Source organism: Nicotiana sylvestris, chromosome 3 (assembly GCF_000393655.2).
Source record: "Nicotiana sylvestris chromosome 3, ASM39365v2, whole genome shotgun sequence".
Classification (NCBI taxonomy): Eukaryota; Viridiplantae; Streptophyta; class Magnoliopsida; order Solanales; family Solanaceae; genus Nicotiana; species Nicotiana sylvestris.
The window spans coordinates 126,846,300-126,870,205 of NC_091059.1; the positions used below are offsets into that span (position 1 = coordinate 126,846,300).

Genomic DNA, 23,906 nt, shown 5'->3' on the forward strand with positions numbered 1-23,906 from the left:
CTGCCACAGATTGCTTTATCGGCACAACAACTTATGGTTCATGTCACCCGTTTCACGTGAACTACCTCTTTTTCTGTCCTGATTATTGGGACCTTTTTAGGCTAATTGTCAAATATTAGCCGAGAAATATTTATAATATTATTAGAAAATAATTAGCTGATGAGTTTTTTTAATGAATATTTATATTTTTAACCTTAACTTGAGCAAAAAAAATTCCAACTTCAACCAAATATTCAAACGCCTACATATTCATTAGCTTTTCAAATATTAAAGTTTAATATTTTTATAAATAATGTGACTTTGAAATATTAAAAAACTTGTTTGAGAAGTATTTCGCGTGAAATGATGATTTTTTTCGTCCAAACACAAGTGTGTGTTAAATTATAATTTTGTATCTAATTTTAATAAACTATTGTCCTATCGCTTATTCTACAAATCAATTGAGCTAGACGTTGCAAATCTTTTTCTATTTAAAGTGGGACAAGAGCTATTTCTAATAGACGGACCATATTTCTCAAGGGAACGTTCCAAATTTTTGAAAATGTTCAACTAATGAATGATGATATTACTAGGGTAAATGCTTACTCGTACTCAGTGGCTATATCAACTCAATAGATGCGCGTGTGTTTGAATATAATTTATATATATACTACTCGCTCTGTTCTAATTTATGTGAACCTATTTCCTTTTTGGTTCATTCCAAAAAGAATGAACCCTTTCTAAATTTGGTAACAATTTAGCTTAAAGTTACAACTCTACCTTTAATGAGAAGCTTTTATAACCACACAAATACTCTGGACCCCATTTGAACTTGTTTAGGACCACAAATTCCAAAAGTCTTCATTTTTTTCTTAAACTCCGTGCCCAGTCAAACAGGTTCACATAAATTGGAACGGAGGGAGTAGTATCTATGAACGTGCGTTGTACGTTAGTAATGGTACGTGATGATTTAAATATTTATTTATATGAAGGAACAATAAAATTTAATTAATGAGAGAAATTTTATGTTAAATAATACAACAATCATCTAAATGCCAAAAAATATTATTACATTAACATTATACATAAATTTAAAATAAAAGAACATCATCAAAACTTACACAAATAATCAATTTTGTCATGTTAGTTAGATAATTATGTATTATAGTTTAATAGTATTTAATGTAATGATATCTTAACGAACACTTCTTTGTGGATAATTTTTTTTGTATATGTTTCCTCCAAATGTTTTGGTTGCTCTGCCTTAACCAGAACTCTTGTTGTCGATTTGGATATCCCTCTTGAAAGTACAACATACAATTGTTCGTACAAGAAAATATATTGCGGTAAATATAGCTTCATATTTAGGATGTTTGTCATTGTGCTTTATTTATTATATTTGCAAAACATAAACATACTAAAAATTATTTTCACACAAATTTAAAAGAATATTCCTTAAATTTGTGAGGGTTATTTAAGTTATTTGAAAAGGTATATCAAATCTAAAGTATGTGGCCTCACAATAAAATTATTGTTGGTATACCACTTGCTATTATTGCTAATAGTGTCATGCCTCTTAATATGATATTTGCAAGTAATGCATGACATAAAAATATTATTTCGATTCAATCGGAGGCATCTACAAAGAATAATCATGTTATACCAGAGTCGACTCTTTATAATATAGTCTTGAAAGCTTGTTTCTTATTAGGATTTAGCTTTGATTGTGCTTCCTCAGACACTTGTATAGCATTTTGATTCTTAATAATATACTATCTTTTTTACTTTGTGTTCTAACGCTCTTTTTATGGAATACATTTATGTATTCTAAGATTTTTTTTAAAAAACTTGAATAAAAATTTTACTCATATGATGAATTTAAAATAATTGAATTGGATTTTCTTGCTAAATAATTATTTTAAAATTTTAATTATTTGGTTTTAACATAAAAAATAATTTATTTTATGTTGTTTCAGATATTAATATTAGTTCATCTCTTGTTTTAAATAGTTAATCTTAATTATAATTTTATCCACCATAAATTTATTTTCAATGAGTAAAAGATTAATATGACATTTCACTTTTAGATCGTTATATTTGTAGAATTATTAGTGGTATTGACTCTTACCAACTATTTTTTTCTCTTTATCACACATTTATATTCTTAAATATTTTCTTAGTTGTTGTTTAATAATTGAGTATTTTTCAATATTACATGAAAAATTGATAAAAAAATATTATTTGAGTAGGAAAATATTTTAAATATAAAATAAAAATATATTAACGTGGGGTATCTTTTTCTCTGTATGCGGTGAAATTAGAGGATTTAATTCCTCGCTATCAAGCCACTTCGGAAGAATGCCTCGAGACCTCGAGGACGTGGAGCCACGACCGAGTCCCCTCCCTCGGGGATCGTTGAGGCCCGACTCGAAGAAGATGGAGGTCGAGGCTAGAGCAGAAGGGGAAGCTCCAAAGGCACACTGCTAAATCTGACAGAGCCAGCCTATCTAGAGCCTATGTTGAAGCGTCGCATCTCGTCGTTGTAGACATGTGATTTTTGACCCTCCCCAAGATTTTTCATATTTTAGTACGTAAATATTTAATTTAGGCATAATATAGCTATTTCAACTCATTTTTACTCTTTTACTTTATTTTATTACAAGAAAACAAAAATTACAAAAAATAGTTTCATTAATGTTTTGTAGTCATTTTTAATCTTGAAAAATACCAAAAATAGTTTTGTTTTAACAGTCAGTCTTATTTTAATAATTATCTTACTTAAGTAGGACTTTGATAAATGAGGTCGTATTTTAATCTCGTTCGCGGGGAAAGAATAAAACTTGGGCTCGAGCAACCCATTTTTAGGCCTAATTTTGGACCTTGCCCATAATTCTCAAGCCCATACTTCCTAGGCTCATACCCCTAACCTAATCCCTACCCCTATATAATAGTATCTAACACCTAAAATAGGGGAGACCCTAAAAATTAGATCCGCCGTTTTGTCTTCTTCCAAAATCAAAGAAGACCAAGAAAATGACGCCTAAAATCGTTCTTCTTCATCGAGTGAATCAAGGAAAAAGCTGAAGGCGTCGTTTTTGTTGACCTTGAGATCCGCCATTTTCTAAAGAGATAAAAAAAAAAGCAAAAAAAGATACAAACACAAAAAGAGCTGAAATACAAAAAAGAACGCTAAGGAAAAAGCTAAAAAGGCCAAAAAGCCTAGGGACCTAAGGCAAGAAATTAGCCTAGAGCCCTAGAGGTACAAGAAAAGTTCTGCCGAAATTCTCAATACAAGACCACCCCATCGGTTGTCTTTTCTTCTTAAAAAAATATGAAGAAAGCTTCAGAAGTTTCTGAGTTTCAGCGCCATTGACAACAAAAAACGATCTCACCGTTCTGCTTTCCCTCCATTCCAAAACGAGAGCAACAACAGTGAGGAGGAGTTTCTGCTTTTCTGCTCGTTCTTTGGTTGTCGTCGAAAAACAACGGCGTTTCAGTTGAGTTTGAGTTCCGTTAAAGCCCGTTCGCAGGTCGCTAGCTCCGAGTTGGTTTGTTTCTGTCCGTTTTCGAGTTTGCCGGCAAGTTTCGATACTCCGTCTGAGGGCTAGTCCATGGTCTTGTCTATTTCTGCTTGTCAAAATTATTGATTAATCATGATTCAGATTCAATTTCAAGGTTCATTCTCTATCCTTTCCTTGTTCTTTATTTCAGGAAAATACTTTTTTTTAGCTGGAATAATATTTGAATTTTGATTAAGCATAAGATGTTCTGCTTTTGACATCTTTTATTTATAATTAGATTCCATGTTTTGTGATTTCTTTAGATTATATTTGTTCATATAACGATGATGAATGACGTCGTAATTTTTCTTTTGTCTACATTTTTTATTTTATCCCTCATGGCTACAATTCACTTTGGTCAGATTTGTTAGTATTAATTGCCTATAAGAATTTGAAATGGACCGTTATCTGTTGAGTCAAGTCCTTGGACAATTAGTTTATTGGGCTAAAAGGAGTAATTTTGTTTCGTGAGTAAGTTAAGATGTATTTGATGCTATAAGGCCAAAAGAATAAGGACGTCCCTATCCACATTCATGCATATGTTGGCCCAATTTTGCTCAAACACATGTAGTTAGCCCACCATTTCATGACCGATTAATCTATTTCATGCTTCTTTATAATGATTCCATAACTCTTGGCCTTGAAATAATCTCAAGTTATCTTAGAAAGGAAATATTATGAACATCCGTGGTTGGCTTTAGTTGAATACTTCCTTTTTAAATAAATTGAGGCGTACCATGTCAAATAAAATCTCAAAACTCATGGCCCTCACTTAATTATTTTTAATCCTTTAGAAATCGAGGCGTGCCATTTAATTGAATTTTCCATGGACCTCGCAAACTCAAAAGTACGTAGTTGCTTTAGGCATGTAATTTAAATTAATTTCCTTAAACTCGGGTGTGAATTTATGTGACTCAAATCCAAATCTCAACAACGTTAGATAAAATGCATCGTGGACCGCGGGTGTATTTATGTGACGTGGTTCAAGACGTGTTTTAGATGACATTGAATCTTTCTAAAATTAATTAAAAGCGGTTAATAATTTAAAATTGAATCATAGGTTTAAACATGTATTAAAATCAGATAATAGGCCAATTATAATGGTTTAAGCGACCGTGCTAGAACCACGGAATCCGGGGGTGCCTAACACCTTCCCTCGGGTTAACATAATTCCTTATTCAGAATTTTTGGTTCGCAGACTTCAAAAGGAAAGTCAAATTTTCCTCGATTTGGGATTTAAAATAAAACCGGTGACTTGGGACACCAGAAAACAAACCATCCCAAGTGGCGACTCTTAATAAAATTGAATAAATAATCTCATTTCGAATAATGTCACTTAAATTGGAAAAACTCCCTTATATCTACCTTCGGGTGTGTAAAAAGGAAGTGTGACAGAAGGGGAAGCTCCAAAGGCACACGGCTAAATCTGACAAAGCCGGCATGTCTAGAGCCTATGTCGAAGCGTCGCATTTCGCCGTCCCATCTCCATACTTTACAATTAATGTATGTTGTACTATAACCGGGTTCCCCTCCTATATAAAGGGAACCTACACTACTTTGTAAGGGGCGGATGTTGCTCCAACTATTTTCCTCCACAAGATCAATAATATTTCTCTGTCTCTCTTTCTTCTCTCTTACTTGCCCGTTCTTACTAGCTCGAGGCCACTCTAGCATTTATTATTTTCTCACTTGTTCTTCATTTATTGCTTCGTACTGGCCATAAAGAGTCTTGTTTAATCATATCTTAACTATTATCCCATTCCCGGCTACCCCGATAGCTTGAGACCGATCCCAGATATCGACCTCGAGGTCCTCCATCGACCATTCTGAAGCCAGGGCAGCAGGCTCCTCGGTTTGATCATTGCCCCGTTTTAGCTTGTATTTTATCGTCAAACTTCATATTCTTAGCATCATTTGCTCTAACAACTAGCATAAAAATAGATCACGTATTTTTAGAATCCCATTTACAAATTTAATTATTATTACCATTTTCAAGGTAAACAGTTTGGCGCCCACCATGGGGCTAAAAATAATAGTGATTATTTTCTTACTGGTTTCGTTACAAAAACGTAAGTTATCTTTCACACTTTTTCTTGTCCAAGATCTCTTGATTTCAGGTCAAAATGTCTGGCTCGGTAAACAAAATCGAGAAAGACAATCTCAAAAACCACGGGGAAAACGACGTGGCTGCCCCGGCTGCCGGAACGCAACCGCAGAATCCCAATGACGCATCCGCGGACTCACAGGTCGACGAAACCTCACACACCGACAGAAGCATAAGGCATAGCGACTGATAGGAAGCCCAAAAAATCTCAGCCCGGGAAGAATAGGAAGTTAGCCTTCATGTTATTTTTGAAATGTTGCAAGCACAATAGTTGGCCATCACTCAGTTACAAAGTCATCCAAAGACTCCCAACACAGTGACGCCGGAAACAGCTCCCCCAACCGAACAAGTACCCGAGAGATCGAGCAATAACGGATCGGTAGCCGACCCCGCCATAATAAAAATGCTTGAGGACCTCACCAAAAGGATCGAGTCAGGGGAGAACATGATAGCGACCAATGATAAAAAGGTCGAGACCTACAACTCTAGGGTCGATCATTTCCCGGGTGCACCCCCGGTCCTCAAGGGCATCGATTAGAAGAAGTTTATACAAAGGTCGTTCCCCGAGGAAGCGGCCCCGAAGCCCATTCCAAAGAAGTTCAGGATGCCGGAACTCCCTAAGTACAACGGTACCACTGACCCTAATGAACACATTACTGCCTACACCTGCGCAGTAAAAGGCAACGATATAAAGGTAATGAGATCGAGTCTGTATTGCTAAAAAAAATCGGAGAAACACTCTTAAAGGGAGCTATGATGTGGTATCACAACTTGGCTCCTAATTCCATAGATTCATTCGCCATGCTAGCAGATTCCTTCGTAAAGGCGCATGCCGGAACCATCAAGGTAGCAACAAGGAAGTCTGACGTCTTCAAAATCAAGCAAAGAGAGAACGAGATGTTGCGGGAATTTGTGTCCTGCTTTCAGATGGAACGGATAGAGCTACCGCCAGCCTCCGACAACTGGGCAGTACAGGCCTTCACCTAAGGCCTGAACGAACGAAGCTCGGTGGCTTCAAAATAGCTGAAACAAAACCTGATCGAGTGTCCGGCCGTGACCTGGTCGGACGTCCACAACTGGTACCAATCGAAGATCAGAGCCGAGGATGACTAGTTGGGAGCCCCTTCGGGCTCAGTATACCTGAACAGGCTCTTAGAAAAGGAACCAAAGCCAAACAAAGAAAGGTATCAACCATACCTCGAGGATAGGAGGAACGCCCCGAGGCGCAACCTACCCAGCAACGATCGGAGGGTGGATCGAGGACAGGACCCTCGAGGGCTCATCAACAGAGCCAGGATCGATCGAAACGTAGTACCAATAGGTGCACCCCACCTATCAGAATACAACTTCAACGTCGAGGTGTTAGACATCGTGTTCGATATCAGTAAGATCAAAGACGCCAAATGGACCAAACCGATGCAGTCAGATCCTTCACAAAGGAATTACAACTTAGTATGCGAGTTTCACAACACGCACGGTCACAGGACCGACGATTGTCATCAACTGCGAGAGGAGGTAGCTTGGCTGCTTAACAAAGGACATCTCTGAGTGTTTCTTAGCAATCGAGCCAAAAATCAGTTCCGAGAAAGGGAGGCAACCAAGAAGAACGAGGCAAACGAGCCGCAACACGTCATCCACATGATCATGGGGGGCACTGATGCCCCGCAAGAACCCGTAATGAGAAGAACAAAAATATCCATCACCAAAGAAAAGTGGACTCGGGGATATATCCTCGAAGACGCCCTCACATTCAGCGAAGAAGACACCGAGACCCTGTCTCAACCCCATAACGACGCCCTGGTAATTTCCTTCTTTGTAAATTCTTTTCAAATAAAATGTGTACTCGTGGATCCAGGTAGCTCGACCAATATTGTCAGGTCGAGGGTAATAGAACAACTCGGGTTGCTCGACCAAATCGTGCCCACCACTCGGGTCCTCAACGGATTCAACATGGCAAGCGAAACAACGAAAGGAGAAATCATCCTCCCGGTCACCGTGGCGAACACGACTCAAGACACCAAATTCCATGTCATCGAGGGAGACATGAGGTATAACGTATTATTTGGGCGGCCATGGATACACTGCATGAGAGCAATTCCATCAACCCTTCACCAGATGATAAAATTCCCAACAAAGGACGGGATCAAAATCGTCTACGGGGAACGACATGCGGTAAGGAAATGTTCGCAATACATGACGTGGTACCAACGTTCCTGCCTCCGCCCCCAAATAAGCCAAAGGACGAATCGGGTCTCACTCTCGATCGAACTTGACAAAACAAAGCGGAAGTCTATGCCATATCTTCATCTCAGGCAATTACAACAAATCAATCCTGAGGCATCGCCAGCGCATCTCACTTCAAGGTACGACCATCTTCTTTTTTGTTTCGGATTCAGAACTAACCCTTGTGCAGGCACCCAGCCGGAGCTATCATAGCACTGGCACTACCTGAAGACCTAAAGGCTCTAAAAATGCACCCGTTGCACTCTTTTCCTTCGACCGAGTTTTTGTCCCAAAAGAAGGATGTTTTACCGGCAAGGTTTTTAACGAGGCAACGACTGCGAGCTGCCTAAGGAAAACTCCGCAAATACTCAAGTCTCCTCTTGTAGGCAACCTTTTGAGCAATGAGGGGTGTTCCCCCAGAAAGCTACAGCTCGAAAAAGGGAAGCAATGTACCAGGCCAAATGGTCGATAAAACCATGTCTGTATAGTCAGGCTCCCGTTGGCAAATACGTGTGCTATTGTACCAAGCAATCAAAGAATATATTTTGTCATAAACGCCTTCACAAAGAAATATTACAATTCTCTCGCCAAAAATGCCCCGAACACTCGGGACTGACGCCAGCAATTTGCCGCTCAGATGGCCTCCGGGTCGAAACTCCAAAATTACAAAGCCTTCGGGTAATACAACGTGGAAATTTCCCAGTGTCACCAACATCGAGGGTACCTTAAATATCTAGGGATTGTTTCCAATCACTACGCACTTGGAAATACGAGGCCATAAGAACCCAAGTGAGCAAACTCGGTCTAGCAAAGACCTATACAACACAACAACACAGCTACACCAATGGATCGAAGGATATCTGCCACCAAAAGCACCTCACACTCCAAAAAGCGGATTTCAGCATACTCTCGGTAGGGATCCCTCCACCAAATGCGTCCCAAAGTACTCGGAGACTTAGCATCAACAACTTGGCACCCGCACGACCCTAGGGTCGGAACTCCGAGCTCATAAAGCCCCAACAAGGTTGTTGATACCCAATTTTTTTCTATATATTTTTAATATGTAAAATACTTTCAAAATAGCATATGCATGCATATATAAATATGACTAAATGTTTTGTTATTTTTTCTTAATTTTTAAAGATTTTAAACCAATTTATTCCCCTATTTTATTCATAAATACCCAATAATAATTTCCAAAATTATCATTTTTGGTGATTCATTTATTGAATTCTTATATATATGTTAAAATATAGCCAAGATGATTTTTTCATATTTTTACAAATTTATTTAGTATTTTTAAAGCTAAATTGCATATAATTGCAATATTAGCCTCTTGTAGGATTTAATTGCGTTTACATTTATAAAAATTAAATCCAGTATTTTAAAATTGATAATTATATGTTATAAATCATTTTAGTACTTTCAATTTATTTCCAAAATTTGATTTACTATTTTTATTAAATAAATGGGAAAATGACTATTTAAAATCTAGCCAGATTTCATTTCAATTGTAGCCTAATTCTACCCCAATTTAAGCCCAATTTACCCCGATCCAATTCCTACTCATACCCGACCCTCAACAAATTAAATGACCCACACGGACTCCTACCTAATCCCAGCCGTTGATCGTTTAGATCAACGACTCCTATGACCCCCTTCCCCTTTTAACCCAAATGACCCCTTCACCCTAATTCATTTCTCACATACCGTCGCCCCTGAATCCCTTCTATCTCAATTATCTCTGCAACACCACCTAAACCCTAGCCGTCGCCACCCTAATCCACCTTGATATCTACCTAATCCATGGCCTTCTGAGGTCATCGGAGACCTGTACCAGCCTTTCATGGCTCCTATGTGTTCGTCCTTATGGTTTCAAGGCCAGACTATGAAGAACTCTGGTCCAGCCTTCGTTCGATTTTAGTTCATGGCCCTTCTCTGGTCATCTTTGACCTTTCTCCGACCAGCCATGGCCATTCGAGTCAGACCTTTGACTTTCCTAGTTAGATCGGTAACTTTCAAGGCCTTTCTCGTTGCTTTTGGGTTCTTCTGAAACCCTAATCTCTAAGACCTTCCAATTTCTTTCAGATCTATTTTAGATCTATGCTTTCTTTGAACTTTTAATCATTTTTCTCGAAGTTTCTTTACCTTTGCTTTCAAAACTCTTTATCTTTCCCGATTAGGGTTTTCCTGTTAAGTTATTTCAAATCTCTTCTCTGATTTTTGACATGTCTATGTTTTGCTCATGTTGTTTTTCTATCTGAGTTAGCATGCTAAAAACCCTAATTTCTTTTGGCTGTTTGTCAAGCGAGTACTTGTTTAGATAAGTTTTGTCTGATTTGTTTATTTATCACCTTTTAAGCTCTGCTATAGTTGAGAAAAACTATGTCTTTGGGTTTGAAACTGTTCAGTTGAATACGTGACTCAATTTGAAGTTCTTTGTTCTCTTTTTCCTTTATGTGATTCCTCTGACTCTAGGTTTCTACTATCTTGAAAACTCGACTATGCTTGAAACCCTAACTTTTCAAAAGGTTTCTCATCTGTTACTGTGGGACCATTGCATGCTTCTGATACACTATTTTTCTCCACTATTGCTTCAGTTGGACTTGACCTATTTGACTATCATGCTTCGAATATTTGCTATATACTGAACTTTGTACTACTACTGTATGCTGTCTCTTTTGCCAATGAATTTGGCCTCGCATGTCTGGTGTCCCTGCTCACCCTGTTTAAATACTGAAGTGCAGAAGCATGTTACTTCTTGGTTGATCTTCAATCTCGTAACTGATTTCAAAACCTTTCTTTTACGAATTCTAATTTCACTCGCCTGTCAAGGTTAATTGATTCCTTTTATTATTTTGCCTTGCTGAATCCTTTCCCAAAATAAGTATAGTTCTGTATTTAGACTCGATTGCTTACTTAATATTTTACTATTTCTTTTATGGCAATAATCAATCCGCCTACAAACTGATTTTCTTTCCTTATTTTGAATCTGTTAGCCAAGTGATTCCTCAATTAAAGGGAAATCACTTGGTTGATTGATTCTGACTGTTGATTATTTCCATATTTGTATTGAACTTTACTTATTACCTTATTTCTCACATGTTTTTAAAAGCTATAAATACCCTGCACCCCTATTCTTTCAAAGACACGAACACAAGGAATACGAACACTTGAGTTCAGAACACACACTTCACTAAAAGTTCTCTCTCTCTTTTCTCTGTTACTGCTTGTGTTGCTGCCTTATCTAGCCGACTGAAAGCCAAGGCTAGGCTGAGGAAATTTGCCTGTTTTTGTTTTTGCATTTGCTTCTTTACTGGTATGTTCTGATTAATCTTCAGCATCAACAAAAACATGTTTATTTACTATTTCCTGCACTCTTGCCTGTTTCCTGCTTGTGTTTAATCGAGTTTCATTCCTAAGCATACTATAATCTGCCTTTCCTTTTCTGAATTAATATTTCCCTTATAAATGAACTCTGTTAGTTACTTATGAATCCCAAACCCCCGTCCCCTATGTGTTTGTATTCTTTGGTTGGTTGAGGGCATGTTAGCATCAGACATTGTTGTGCATGACCTAAACCTGAGCCTCCCTGGGACATATGCTTCATATCCTCTCTATGTGTTATGTCTTTTGGCTGGTTTATGGGCATTCCAGCTTCACTTATTGTTGTGCATGTCTAGATTTAACCCCTTTTCAGGGTCGTATGCCATCTACAATGTATTCCCAAACCCCTTCCCCTATGTGCAATTGCTGATAATGTGCTTTACTACTACTATTTTTTTAAACTACCCGTATCCCTTACTATTCTCAATCCTGCCTTTTTTTAAACAAATCTCTGCTTCTGCATTTCCACCATATTCTTAGACTTAAGTTCTGCCCCTCTTATGTGAGCCTTTTCTTGGGACCCATGAGCTCTCTCTAAACTTGGACACATAAGGGCTGGCCCTTCCACACTGCACTCATCTCTATCTGGTTATGCAACTTAGGTGTGAGCACTGTCCGGGGTCCTCTTGAGACTCTTAGGGAACTTTGACACACTCAAGTCTAAGAAAGGCTTTGAAACAATGACATTTGAGGTGGTTTATTCCATAACTCAGAGAGGAAGACAAGAATCAGGCTTCCTCTGGTTGTAACTCTTTCTTTTATACTTCCTTGATGTAATTCATTATTCAGTTTTGTAATAATTTGTAATAAATATTTGGGACTTGGCTAGTGAAAAGGGGCTGGGTAATTATGCATGCTCAATGGTAGATATCATGTCTATAGGACCTAAAATTCCGCATGTTTAACTCTGCATCTAGATATCATGCCTAAAAGATCTGTTGTTCTGCATGTTTAACTCTGCACCTAGATACCATGCCTATAAGATCTACTTTCATTGAAATTCTGTATGTTCTACATCTAGAGAATATGCCTATAGGACCTAAAATCTACATATTGAACTCTGCATTTAGAGAACCTGTCTATAGGACTTGTTTTAATTTCTGCATTACCACACTTAAAAACCATGCTTAGGAACTAACTGGTTAAAAATCAGATATCATGTCAAAGAGAGCGAAGCGTGTGCTACAGAAGGTTACCTGCTCTATCAAAAAGCTCTCGTAATTCGAGCTCTGACACGCCTCATATCGCCAGTGCATCAACTCAACCTCTTTCTCCTCGTTAAGGATCCTAAGGGACTCACCCTCTTCCAGAGCTTTCCGAAGCCTGGCTCCATGATGGAGCAGCTTAGACCTGATCCTATCAAAGGCCTATAAAAGGAAAACTCGATAAAGAAAGGAAGGCGCGAAATACAGAAAGACTGCACCGAAACTCACCATGAAGTGAAGCCGACGGACTTCCTCAAAAGCAGAGCACATCCCTGTCGATCCTGTCCCTTCGGCCCTGGAAGAATCAACCCCGGGCAAAGCACATTTGCTTGAAGGAACCACCGTTCAGGAGTCAAACATTCCGGGTACATCAGGCTCCGGCAATGTCCTCTCCTCGAAGATACGGGCCCGTTGAGCCCCATTCAAAGCTCCATCACACTGCGGGTGCAAATCCTATTTATCGCCATCATCCCTCAGCTCGGGGGCCGGCGACTCCTTCCCCTCTCCGGAGGAGCACAACCTCGCCCTAAGGAACCGTCCGATACTTGCAACGGCAAAACCGGTATATAAAAGAGATGGAAATGTCATCCCAAATATATGAAGGCAAAGGTAGGAGCAGCGTACGCGCATACCCTGGCATTTTGTTCCCCATTTGTCGCGGAACACAGCTCACCACCTATGCTCATCGCAAGTCGAATGGGTCGCCAACCTCCAGACCCAGCTGGGCAGATCGAGAACTTCGCCCGGCATCCATAAAGTTGCTGCAAAACAGGAAGAGACACGATTATCCAACTGGCTTTTACTATGAGCAAATCAAAAGGAGCCCAAGACACCCCACTCACGCGCGTAATTCCATCCTTTGGGAAATGTCAAGAGCTCCATGGGGATAATATCAGTCGTCCGGACCCGGACGAATCGACTGACCCACTCTAGGTCCCCATCTTCTTCGTCATCGACAATAAAAGGCGTAGATGAATGGCACCGCAAGGTTAACAGGCCTCGGTAATGGAAGGGCCGGTACAACCTGACGAGGTGACTGAGCGTGAATTCAAGCCCAACCTTCTCTGAAAAGAACCTCATCATCGACACCACTCGCCAAAACGACGGATGTATCTATGCCAAAGTAACCCGATACTCCAAGCAAAAATCAAACACGACCCTGTCAAGGGGTCCAAATGCAAAGTGATATAGGTATGCGTTCAAGAATCCATCAGCAGAGTTCGTAATACTCTCATCCGGGGAAAGCACCTGCAGCGCGATCCCCTCGCTCCATCCCGGTATCTCCTCACCATCCCCAGATGTTCCTCTCTTATCAAAGACACAGTCTTCAGAGTGAACTCCCGCGGATCATAAACACTGGGAGTGGGACTCTCCCCTCCCTGTCGGGTCGGCCCCGAACTAGCTGCCATGGCTATGGTGAAATTGACAGACTAAGGCAAAGACGTGCTCCAACGCTTTTTGCGCCTGAAGAGATGAAGGACCCGATGCCAAGGCGAAGGGACAACTATCTAGAATAATGAGATCTCCCAAGGAAACAAAATCCACCCCACATATATGTAAGAAGCAGCGACGATTCGCCTATCCATGGTAAGCCCCGGAAGGCCAACGGCCTCGATGCAGATCCTGGAGTGGTAACCGAACCCAGAGGCATCCATCGACAAGAAGTCATGCCTTATGGAGTCAACTGCATTGTCTCCAGGCTAGAGGTAGTGCCCGACCTCGAGGATCTCTGCCAAAAAAGAAGTCAGGCTTCGGGAAGCTTTCAACGCCATCATAGAACTCGAGGCTTTGGAATATTGACTGGAGGGCGCAATTACTGCATTCTTGAAGAACCAAATCGACGGCGGTACATTCACCTTGGAGGACGGTAATTGACAGTGCATTGAATGATGTCAAAATACACAAATCCATGGGACATCCCGGTTGCCACAAAAACTCATGCCAGAGGTTGCGTCATTGGTACGACGTCACCGTAAGAAGCTTATGAAGTCAGGTGTCAGAATCATTTCCCATCGCTTCATTCTGGGAAACGCGGAGACTATTTGTATGCGGTGAAATTAGAGGACTTAATTCCTCTCTATTAAGCCACTTTGGAAGAATGCCTCAAGACCCCGAGGATGTGGAGCCACGACCGAGTCCCCTCCCTCGGGGATCGTCGAGGCCCAACTCGAAGAAGATGGAGGTCGAGGCTAGAGCAGAAGGGGAAGCTCCAAAGGCACACGACTAAATCTGATAGAGCCGTCCTGTCCAGAGCCTATGCCGAAGCGTCGCATCTCGCCGTCCCATCTCCATACGTTACAATTAATGTATGTTGTACTATAACCGGGTTCCCCTCCTATATAAAAGGAACCTACACTACTTTGTAAGGGGCGGATGTTGCTCCAACTATTTTCCTCCACAAGATCAATAATATCTCTCTGTCTCTCTTTCTTCTCTCTTACTTGCCCGTTCTTACTAGCTCGAGGCCACTCTAGCTTTTATTATTCGCTCACTTGTTCTTCATTTATTGCTTGGTACTGGTCATAAAGATCCTTGTTTAATCATATCTTAACTGTTATCCCATTCCCGGCTACCCCCCATAGCTCGAGATCGAGCCTAGATATCGACCTCGAGGTCCTCCATCGACCATTCCGAAGCCAGGGCAGCAGGCTCCTCGGTTTGATCATTGCCCCGTTTTAGCTTGTATTTTATCGTCAAACTTCATATTCTTAGCATCATCTGCTCTAACAACTAGCATAAAAATAGATCACGTATTTTTAGAATTCCATTTACAAATTTAATTGTTGTTACCATTTTCACGGTAAATATTGTCAATTTCAACTCTTTATGCGGTCCATTTAATATTATTATTATTATTATTTCTTGGTATTGGACATTATAGGGTGGTAATGTATTGCCAATACAGAGGATTCATATGAAATTAATTTTATTCAACTTTCCTACATACTTTTAATAAGAATTTAATAGATAAAATTTTAAATGTTAAAATTAGCATAGAAGGTATTGTTGTCCAAAAAATAAGTTATTACAGTTATGTCCTTTCCCTATAAGTTTTTTCGCTTAATATTTTAGGGCTATTTTGGTATATTAATATTGTATTTATACTTTTATAATAATGTAGGCTCTTCTTGTTCTAAATAAATTTGGACAATATAATACATTCTCAAATTAAATTAGTAATAGAACATTATAATACGTTTTTAAGTTAAATTAGTAATAGAAATTTTTAAGAAGTACATCCTAATAGTAATAGGATTACATGACTAAAGATATTTACTTATTCATTTTTATATGAATTAGACCTCCCGAAAATAATAATACTAATAGGATTCCTAAAGGTAATTGTCACGATCCAAAATCTCACCCGTCGTGATGGCGCCTATCGTGGTTCAAGGCAAGCCTCAACTCAACATCTCAGCACAGTAGAACTTTTAAATAAAGGCGGAAGCAGTTAATATTAAATAAAACCTTTTAGAACAGAATATAACTCCAAAAGTACTAAACAATCCATCCCCAAAATCCGGTGTCACCGAGTGCATGGGCATCTAAATGATAAAAACATCCGACTGATAAAACACTGTCTGAAAATATAAAACAGTACAACATGAAAGGCAAGGAGAGTCAAGGTCAGCGAACACCATGCAACTACCTCAATAGTCTCATGAGTCTGACTCCTCAATCAGCAACCGCCGTGACCAGAAGTGTCTAGATCTGTACATGAGGTATATGAGGTAACGTGATTACACCAACTCAGTAAGTAACATAAATAAATAAGGAACTGAGAAGTAGTGACGAGCTATGCAAATACAATTATCTCAATAACTTTCAAATAAGAGTAGTCATACTTTCAATTTAACAGTTTAAGTCACATCAATATGTACTCAATAGACCAGATATCAAATTTGATTGAGCAGTAAATAATATCTTCCAATAATTTTCAAAACAGTGATGTGACATCTGCGATGCAATAATAATGAAGTAAATGTATTTTCTCAGAATAACAACCACTCTGTCCTCCCATTCTCTCTAGCCTCACAATCACTCATTTCTCCCAGTCGCTCAGCACTTGGCACTCTCACTCAGCACTCAGTAGGTACCTACGCTCACTGGGGGTGTGTACAGACTCCGGAGGGGCTCCTTCAGCCCAAGCGCTATAAACCACACGGATAACTCACGTGCTGCACGGACAACTCACGTGCTGCACGGACAACTCATGTGCTATAATAATATAGTATCTGGATCCGCACGGACAACTCACGTGCTGCACGGACAACTCACGTGCTATAATATAATATCTGGATCTACACAGACAACGCACGTGCTATAATATCAATAACCTCACAACTAGGTCCTCGGCCTCACTCAGTCATCAATCTCTCCAGTCTCTCGGGCTCTCAAAAATCATATAAACAGCCTAAACAGAGGTAATGTCATGTATCAACAATGAACATCAAGAGACGGAGACATAATAAGCAATAAAAGCTATGATTGAGTACAAGACAACAATTAGCAGCTAATTCAGTAAGTACACGACCTTACAGGTCTCAACAGTGATCACATAAGGCCTAAACATGATTTCTAACATGAAGTACAGTCAATTTCTATGAAAACAAAGGGAACATGTATTAAACAGTAGGCCAATAAATTTCATAGTCTCGCGGGACGGACTAAGTCACAATCCTTACGGTGCACGCCCACACGCTCGTCACCTAGCATGTGTGTCACCTCCAAAATAGTCATACGACACAATGTCCGGGGTTTCATACCCTAAGGACCAGATTTATAACCGTTACTTACCTCAATCCGAGCCAAATCCTACTCTACAGTGCCTTTGCCTCTCAAATCGGCCTCCAAACGTCCCGAATCTATCCATAATTAACTAGATTCATTCAATATATATTATAGGAATTAATCCCATATAAAACTACTAATTTCTAACAAAAATCCGAAATTAACCCAAAAATCCCCCGTGGGGACCACATCTCGGAACTCGACAAAAATCACAGAATATGAAGCCCCATCCAACCACGAGTCCAACCATACAAATTTTACCAAAATCCGACATCAACTCGACCGCCAAATCTCAAATCAAATTTTGGGAAAAATCTCTATCCCAATCCCCCAAATCATGAAATAAGTGCTAAAAATAATGTTAGATTCATGAATAAGGGACCAAATCAAGTTAAGATCACTTACCCAGTCCAATTTGTGAAGTTTGCCTCTGAAAATCGCCCAAAACGAGCTCCCCCAACTATGGTTTTGTCAAAAATGGCCAAAGACCCCCTTTTTATTGAGTTTTTACAATTCGGGTGCTGCCTGTGGCGCTGATTCCAGTAGCGAAGCAGATCCCGGCGCTAGGGATAGCGCCCGACACTACCCTGGGCGCTGACGATGGAAAATTATTTTTCCCGCATACGAAAATGCACTCATACGATGTCCGAATTTGACGATTCTTTTTGCTATGGCTCTGAAATTTCGATACAGATCTAATGCTTCAATCAAAACTGAATTTGGAACTCATTTGCTTAATGTGATACCACTTATTCTTGAATAATGACATCGAAACATTCTTGAAATGCCCAAGTTAAACCCAATAACCATCCAAACTCCACTCGAGGCCTTCAGGACCTCAACCAAATATATCAAAAAGTCCTAAAACATCATGCCGACTTACTCGGAGTTTCAAATCATGCCAATCAATGTCGAAACTACAATTCACACCTCGATTCGGACTTATGTGTTTCAAACTTTTCCTTTTACAAAGCGCGTGCCGAAACGTATCAAATGAATCCGGAATGATTTCAAATTTTGCACACAAGTCATTAATGACATAATGGAGTTGTTCAAATTTTCAGAATCGAATTCCGACCCCGATATCAAAAAGTCAACTCTCGGTCAAACTTTCCAAAAATCATCTATTTCCCAACTTTCGCCAAAATGCGCCGAATTATCCTATGGACTTCCAAATCCGAATCCGAATATGCGCATAAGTCCAAAATCATCGTACGAATCTATTGGATTCATCGAAATTCGAATCCGATGTTGTTTACACATAAGTCAATATCCGGTCAACTTTTTCAACTTAAGCTTTCAACTAAGAGACTAAGTGTCTCAATTCATTTCAAAACCACACAAGGCCCAAACCAATTTCCCCGACGAATCATTTAACGATTGTAAAGCATGAATTTAGTAGTAAATGGGGAAACAGGGTTGTACTATTCAAAACGACCGGCTGGGTCGTTACAGTAATCATGTAGGATTCCTAACGTGTAGTATTATATCCTAAAACTAACAGGATTATAAGGCTTATATCTAGAATTCCGGTTGTATCCTTTATTATGAGTTATTATACTTAATATTATAAGGTTATTTTTATAAACCGACATTGTATTCATGCTTTTATAATAATATAGATATAGATATATACCAATCTTAGAGTACGTGTGTTGCGCGCATATTTTATATCAATAAATACAAATTTTATAAAAATTACATAGATATTATTTACAAAAGTGTCTGGATTATTAAATGAAAATTAAAAAAATTCAAATTCCTGAAAAAATGATGAACATTAATCTAACTCAATAAAAGAACATATCTACTCTATTATTTGGACTTTCGTCAGGGATAGATTTATCATGATAGAGAGATAAATTCAGTCATTATCATGATAGAGAGATTATACATACTAATAAACATCGTTACTTCCTTAGATCAATAATGATAGGTATATATATTAGCCATATATCTGTAATTTGATATTTATTTGCGATTGCATGCAATATCTATCCGCTAGATAGATTTATCGACACGGTAAAAAATTATGAAACTCTATGACAACACCTTTGGAATAATGTTTTATTAACATTTTAAAAAAAATAGTTTGAAATAGCTAATATTTTTGACATTATTCACCTTATATCTTTAAAATTTTAGCTAATTTGAAAATAATTGTGAGCTCCAGAGTTTTGCTTTAAGTTTTCATCTCTTAGTTTCTTGAAGTGGAAGACTTTTAATGTCACCTTGATTATTATTATTCCAGGTGAAATAACAATTCCTTAACTATTCTTGTGAAAATTAATATAATCAACTTATATAAATAATCTTATTGGGATTACATTCCTAAATATTAGGAGTTCTTATATAGTTCAAATAAAAAAAAAATAATTAAAATTTTAGTTAACTTTAACGTCCTAAATATTAAAAATATTAATTAAGCATTAATTCTATCCAATGTAAAATTTATTTTATATGATAAAAAGGTCGACTAATTTTGCATTTAAGTTTCGTACTTTTATAATAATGTGGATTGATTGAAGAAGACAAAATTAAGTGAAACTTTATTTTCCTATATATTTAGTAATTTTTACTTTTATTTATTACATAATTACTAAAATATTAATATATTTGTTGCAAATACTAAGTGAAAATAAAAAAAATTCCTCTAAAAAATTACTCATTGATGTTAAAAAACTATTTTGTTCATCATGATAAAGTACTATCATTTTCCAATTGCGTATAGAAATTACTTCAAAAGAACGGCTACAAATTTTGTATTAATGATCCAAATAATTAACTTCTTAATTATTTATTTAAGGTAAGATTTTAATCAATTTAAAGTTCTATATTTTAGGTACCTAATTTAAATAAGTAAAGATTTAATAACCAAATTTTAATGAATTTTTAGGTCCTAAATATTAGGATAATCAAATAATTATTTTGTCTAATATTAATTATATTTTAAAGGGGTAAAAAAGGCGAACGATATTTCGTTAAGGGCCTTCGTGCTTTTAATATAGTAAGTATATATATATGTATATACACACTTCATTGGATCACTTAATCATAATAGATGAACATATTGTGTTGTGAACACCAGCGTAAATATTTAACAGTCTTATACAACTTGATGGACAAGATAGGAGTAAAGTTCGCGTAATATAATACAACTTTACAAATTACAGTAGTTAGATTTATTTTATCGATCAATTATATATGTTAACTAACTGTCTGCCTTGTATTTAATATTTTTTTATATTGCTACTTGTAAATAAAAGAAGTTCATATTAACATCTTAGATTCCTTAAACAATTAAATTGTGTATTATCAAGGGAGTATATGTGAATTCGTTAAACAAGTACTCGGTGTTTTCAAAGCATAATCAGCTTTCAGGTGAAACTTAAAAAAGAAGTATGGCAGAATGGCCTAAATGACATCTGTATTTGTACCATTTTGTCATGCCGGTCTTCAAACTTAGATATTTGCCAATTCAACACTTATACTCATTCAAAACGTGAATAATAAACGCTTATCCAAGGAGGCTGCCAGTGCGTGTAATACAATCTCCAACACGTAGGACGCCACGTCAATAAAATAAAACCACATAGGCTCCAAGTCATATATTATAGCCACATAGGATAAAAAATCAGGAAAGGATTATTTGCCCCCCCCCCCCAAACCCACATTTTCCACTCATTTTACAATTACCCGCGTACTTAGGGCTTAGATAGTATCGAACAACAGCGAGTCTCTCCTCTCTTCTCCGTCGTTGTTGTCGGGATTTTCATCTGTATAGTTGTTATCGAAGTTTGTGGGGTAAGTTTCTTCATTTGTTGTTCATATTTTGTCTTTATTGTTCTTCATTTACCTCAATTTATGGGGCTTTTGCTCTGTTTAGGGGTTTTAAGGGGAAGGGCTGGGTTAGGTCGTAATTGTTATTTATTCTCCCTTAATATGTGGGGCTTTTGTTGTGTTTTGTTACATGTTAGAGTGAAAATCCTTTTTAATGTAGTATCATGCATGTAATGGCATATTTGGTTATTCCGTTTAGTGTTTTGGATTTTTGTTATCAAAGTAGAATTTCATCTTAGATTTATGCATTTTTTTGTGAAGTTTGTTGGGTCTCTTTCTTTTTAGTGGTCCACTCTTCCTTTTTAATGGCCCACCAGAGTATTTCTGAATATTATAAGGTATTGTAGGGACGGAAAAGGAATCTTGAAAGCTTTTTTACTTAAAAAATCTGTCTTTTTTGTTGGTTTGTTTATGGAGTTGTGTAAAGGTGCAACTTTTGATAACAAATAGTCATTGATAACACTGTCTTTTTTGTTACTTTGCAGGTATGAAAAGAAAATGCTTCAAGCCTAGTTAACCTACAAATCCACCACAATGGTAATTTTGTATCGGACCCTGACCTAAGGTATGCAAATCCACTAACTTGTCCTCAATTAGCTACAGTTGATGTTGATGAGCTACATATTATGTTGTTTCACAAGTTTGCTAGTGACTTAGGATTTTTAGAAGTAGATTTGTTTGGATGCAAAGTTAACAAAAGGGGTGGCTATTACATTTTAAAAACAGTGTTGATGTGTTAAAGTTTCTTAATACATTGAAAGGTAGTGACTTTGTTGATGTTTGTATTGTCCATAAAATTAGTGAGCCTATTCTTGTTGAGGACATAACTGAACTAGACCCCACTATACAAACAGATGGGCATGACAGTGGGTTAAATGCTAGGGCTGATGTGTCACCTCACAACTATGATATAAATAGGACTGAAAATAACAAAGATAAGGGTAAGGGGCAGATATAAATGAAGAGATAGAAGAATCAGATGAAGGTGAAGGTAATAACTTCTCATCCTATCACCTTCAAATATTAGAATCTGTTTTCATTTATGTTTAAGTTATAACAATATAATGTTGTTGATTGTAGGGTCTTCATCTAGCAATAATTCAGTTATTGCCAAATGCTGAGAAGAGATGGTGTGCTAGACAAATCTGGGTAATTGGAAGCAAACTTGGCCTGGTGAGGAAAGAAGGAAAAAATTATGGCAGTGTGCAAGAGCTACATTTGAAGTTTACTTTAGCAAGAAGTTGGATGAAATGGACCAGCTGGGGGGAGATTGTTCAAGACTTACTGAAATACAACAAGGAAACATGGTGTAGGGCATACTTCAAAGAACATAGTAAGTGTGATGCAGTGGAGAACAACATGTGTGAGACATTCAATAGTTGGTTATTGGCAGCTAGGCACAAATCTATCATTACTATGTTAGAGGAAATTAGAATCAAGTGTATGGAGAGGATGAATATCATAAGAGAGTTTTCTGAAAAATGGGTAGGTGATATATCACCCATGACTATGGAAATACTTGGAGAGAATGCTTAAAGGGCAGCCAAATGTGAAGTCAAATTTAATGATGAAACATGGTATGAGATCCAGGATGGGCCATATAAACATGTTGTTGACTTTAGGAGGTGTTCCTGTATTTGTAGATCATGCCAATTCAAAGGAATTCCATGTGCACATGCAATTACAGCAATGCATTATAAGAACTATGAGGTTGAGCCATATGTTGACCATTGGTATAGAAAGGATACCTACCTTAAGGCATATAGCAGATTCATTCAACCTTTAACTAGTATGAATTTGTGGCCAAAAAGTACACTGCCAGCTATTGAGCCACCTGTTATAAATGCAATGCCAGGAAGGCCAAAGAAAAAAAGGAGAAAAGCTGCTGATAAACCAAAGAAGAAGTGTGGGAAGGGTACAAGGATAGGGAGACAAATGAGATATTCTTTGTGCAAGACTCTTGGACATAACAAGAAAGGTTGTCCATCAGCATTAAGTATTAATGTTTGTTTTGTTACTAATATTTAAAGAATTCAATTACTAGTGATAGTTATGTTATGTGTATGTAGAGAAACCAAGGGGGAAGGGCTGGAACTAATTCAGTTGGAGGTGAAACTGCTGAAAATGCTTCATCAACAGCAACAGGTGGAAGTGCATCAGTACCAGCAGCTGGAAGTGCATCAGCAACAGTTGGAAGTGCATCTACCAATAGCTGGATCATCAACAACAGCTGGATCAGCAACATCACCTTCAACTATGGAAAGTGGCACCTTCAATCCACCAATCACTGATCCAAGTACACAACAATCAACTAATGTTGCAGGAGGTCCAAAAAGGAAGACCAATGAGCCTAGAGGAGGTGGTGCAAATGTAGGGTCTAAGAGACCAAAGACAACAGGATATGGTGTGCTATTTGATTCAAGTGGCACTGTTACACAAAGGGTAAGTATTTCCACTCAATTACAAAATCAACATATAAGGTTTACTACATAATCCCTCACTCACAACATTTTATTTTTGTGCAGTCTGAAACTACTGACAGAGTGGTACACAATCCTTCTACACTCATAAGTTCTGCCCTACCAACATTGAACTTAGGTTCAAACCACCTAGACTAAAGTGGAAGGGTCGATCTGCAGTTACCCAAAGGCAGCTGCAAGAACAGAGTTACAGAAGGGCAAACTCTGCTACAACCACTCAAGCCACACCAGTTACACAATCCACACCAAGCAGCCAAGCCACAACAAACATTAATTGAAGTGCTCAACTGATATTTATATATTTTGAAGACTTAATCATGTATGTTTTTGTTGATTG

The 23,906-nt window shown here is 38.0% G+C and overlaps 1 protein-coding gene across 1 annotated transcript; it reads left to right on the forward strand.

The window, feature by feature from the left end:
- Window positions 1-3,133: 3,133 nt before the first annotated feature.
- LOC104232688 (uncharacterized) lies at window positions 3,134-23,906 on the forward strand. Its single transcript, XM_070168594.1, has 5 exons — window positions 3,134-3,654; window positions 21,575-21,654; window positions 22,170-23,067; window positions 23,159-23,531; window positions 23,615-23,906. Exons 4-5 carry the CDS (start codon window positions 23,214-23,216, stop codon window positions 23,705-23,707), a joined length of 411 nt encoding a protein of 136 aa, XP_070024695.1. The 5' UTR covers window positions 3,134-3,654; window positions 21,575-21,654; window positions 22,170-23,067; window positions 23,159-23,213; the 3' UTR covers window positions 23,708-23,906.

What these genes read in the sequence shown, in the direction of transcription:
- LOC104232688 (XM_070168594.1), top strand. Translation starts at nt 23,214, where the DNA reads ATGCTTCATCAACAGCAACAGGTGGAAGTGCATCAGTACCAGCAGCTG. An exon ending in GTGGCACTGTTACACAAAGG is followed by an intron (nt 23,532 to 23,614) that starts GTAAGTATTTCC and finishes ATTTTTGTGCAG; the next exon opens with TCTGAAACTACTGACAGAGT.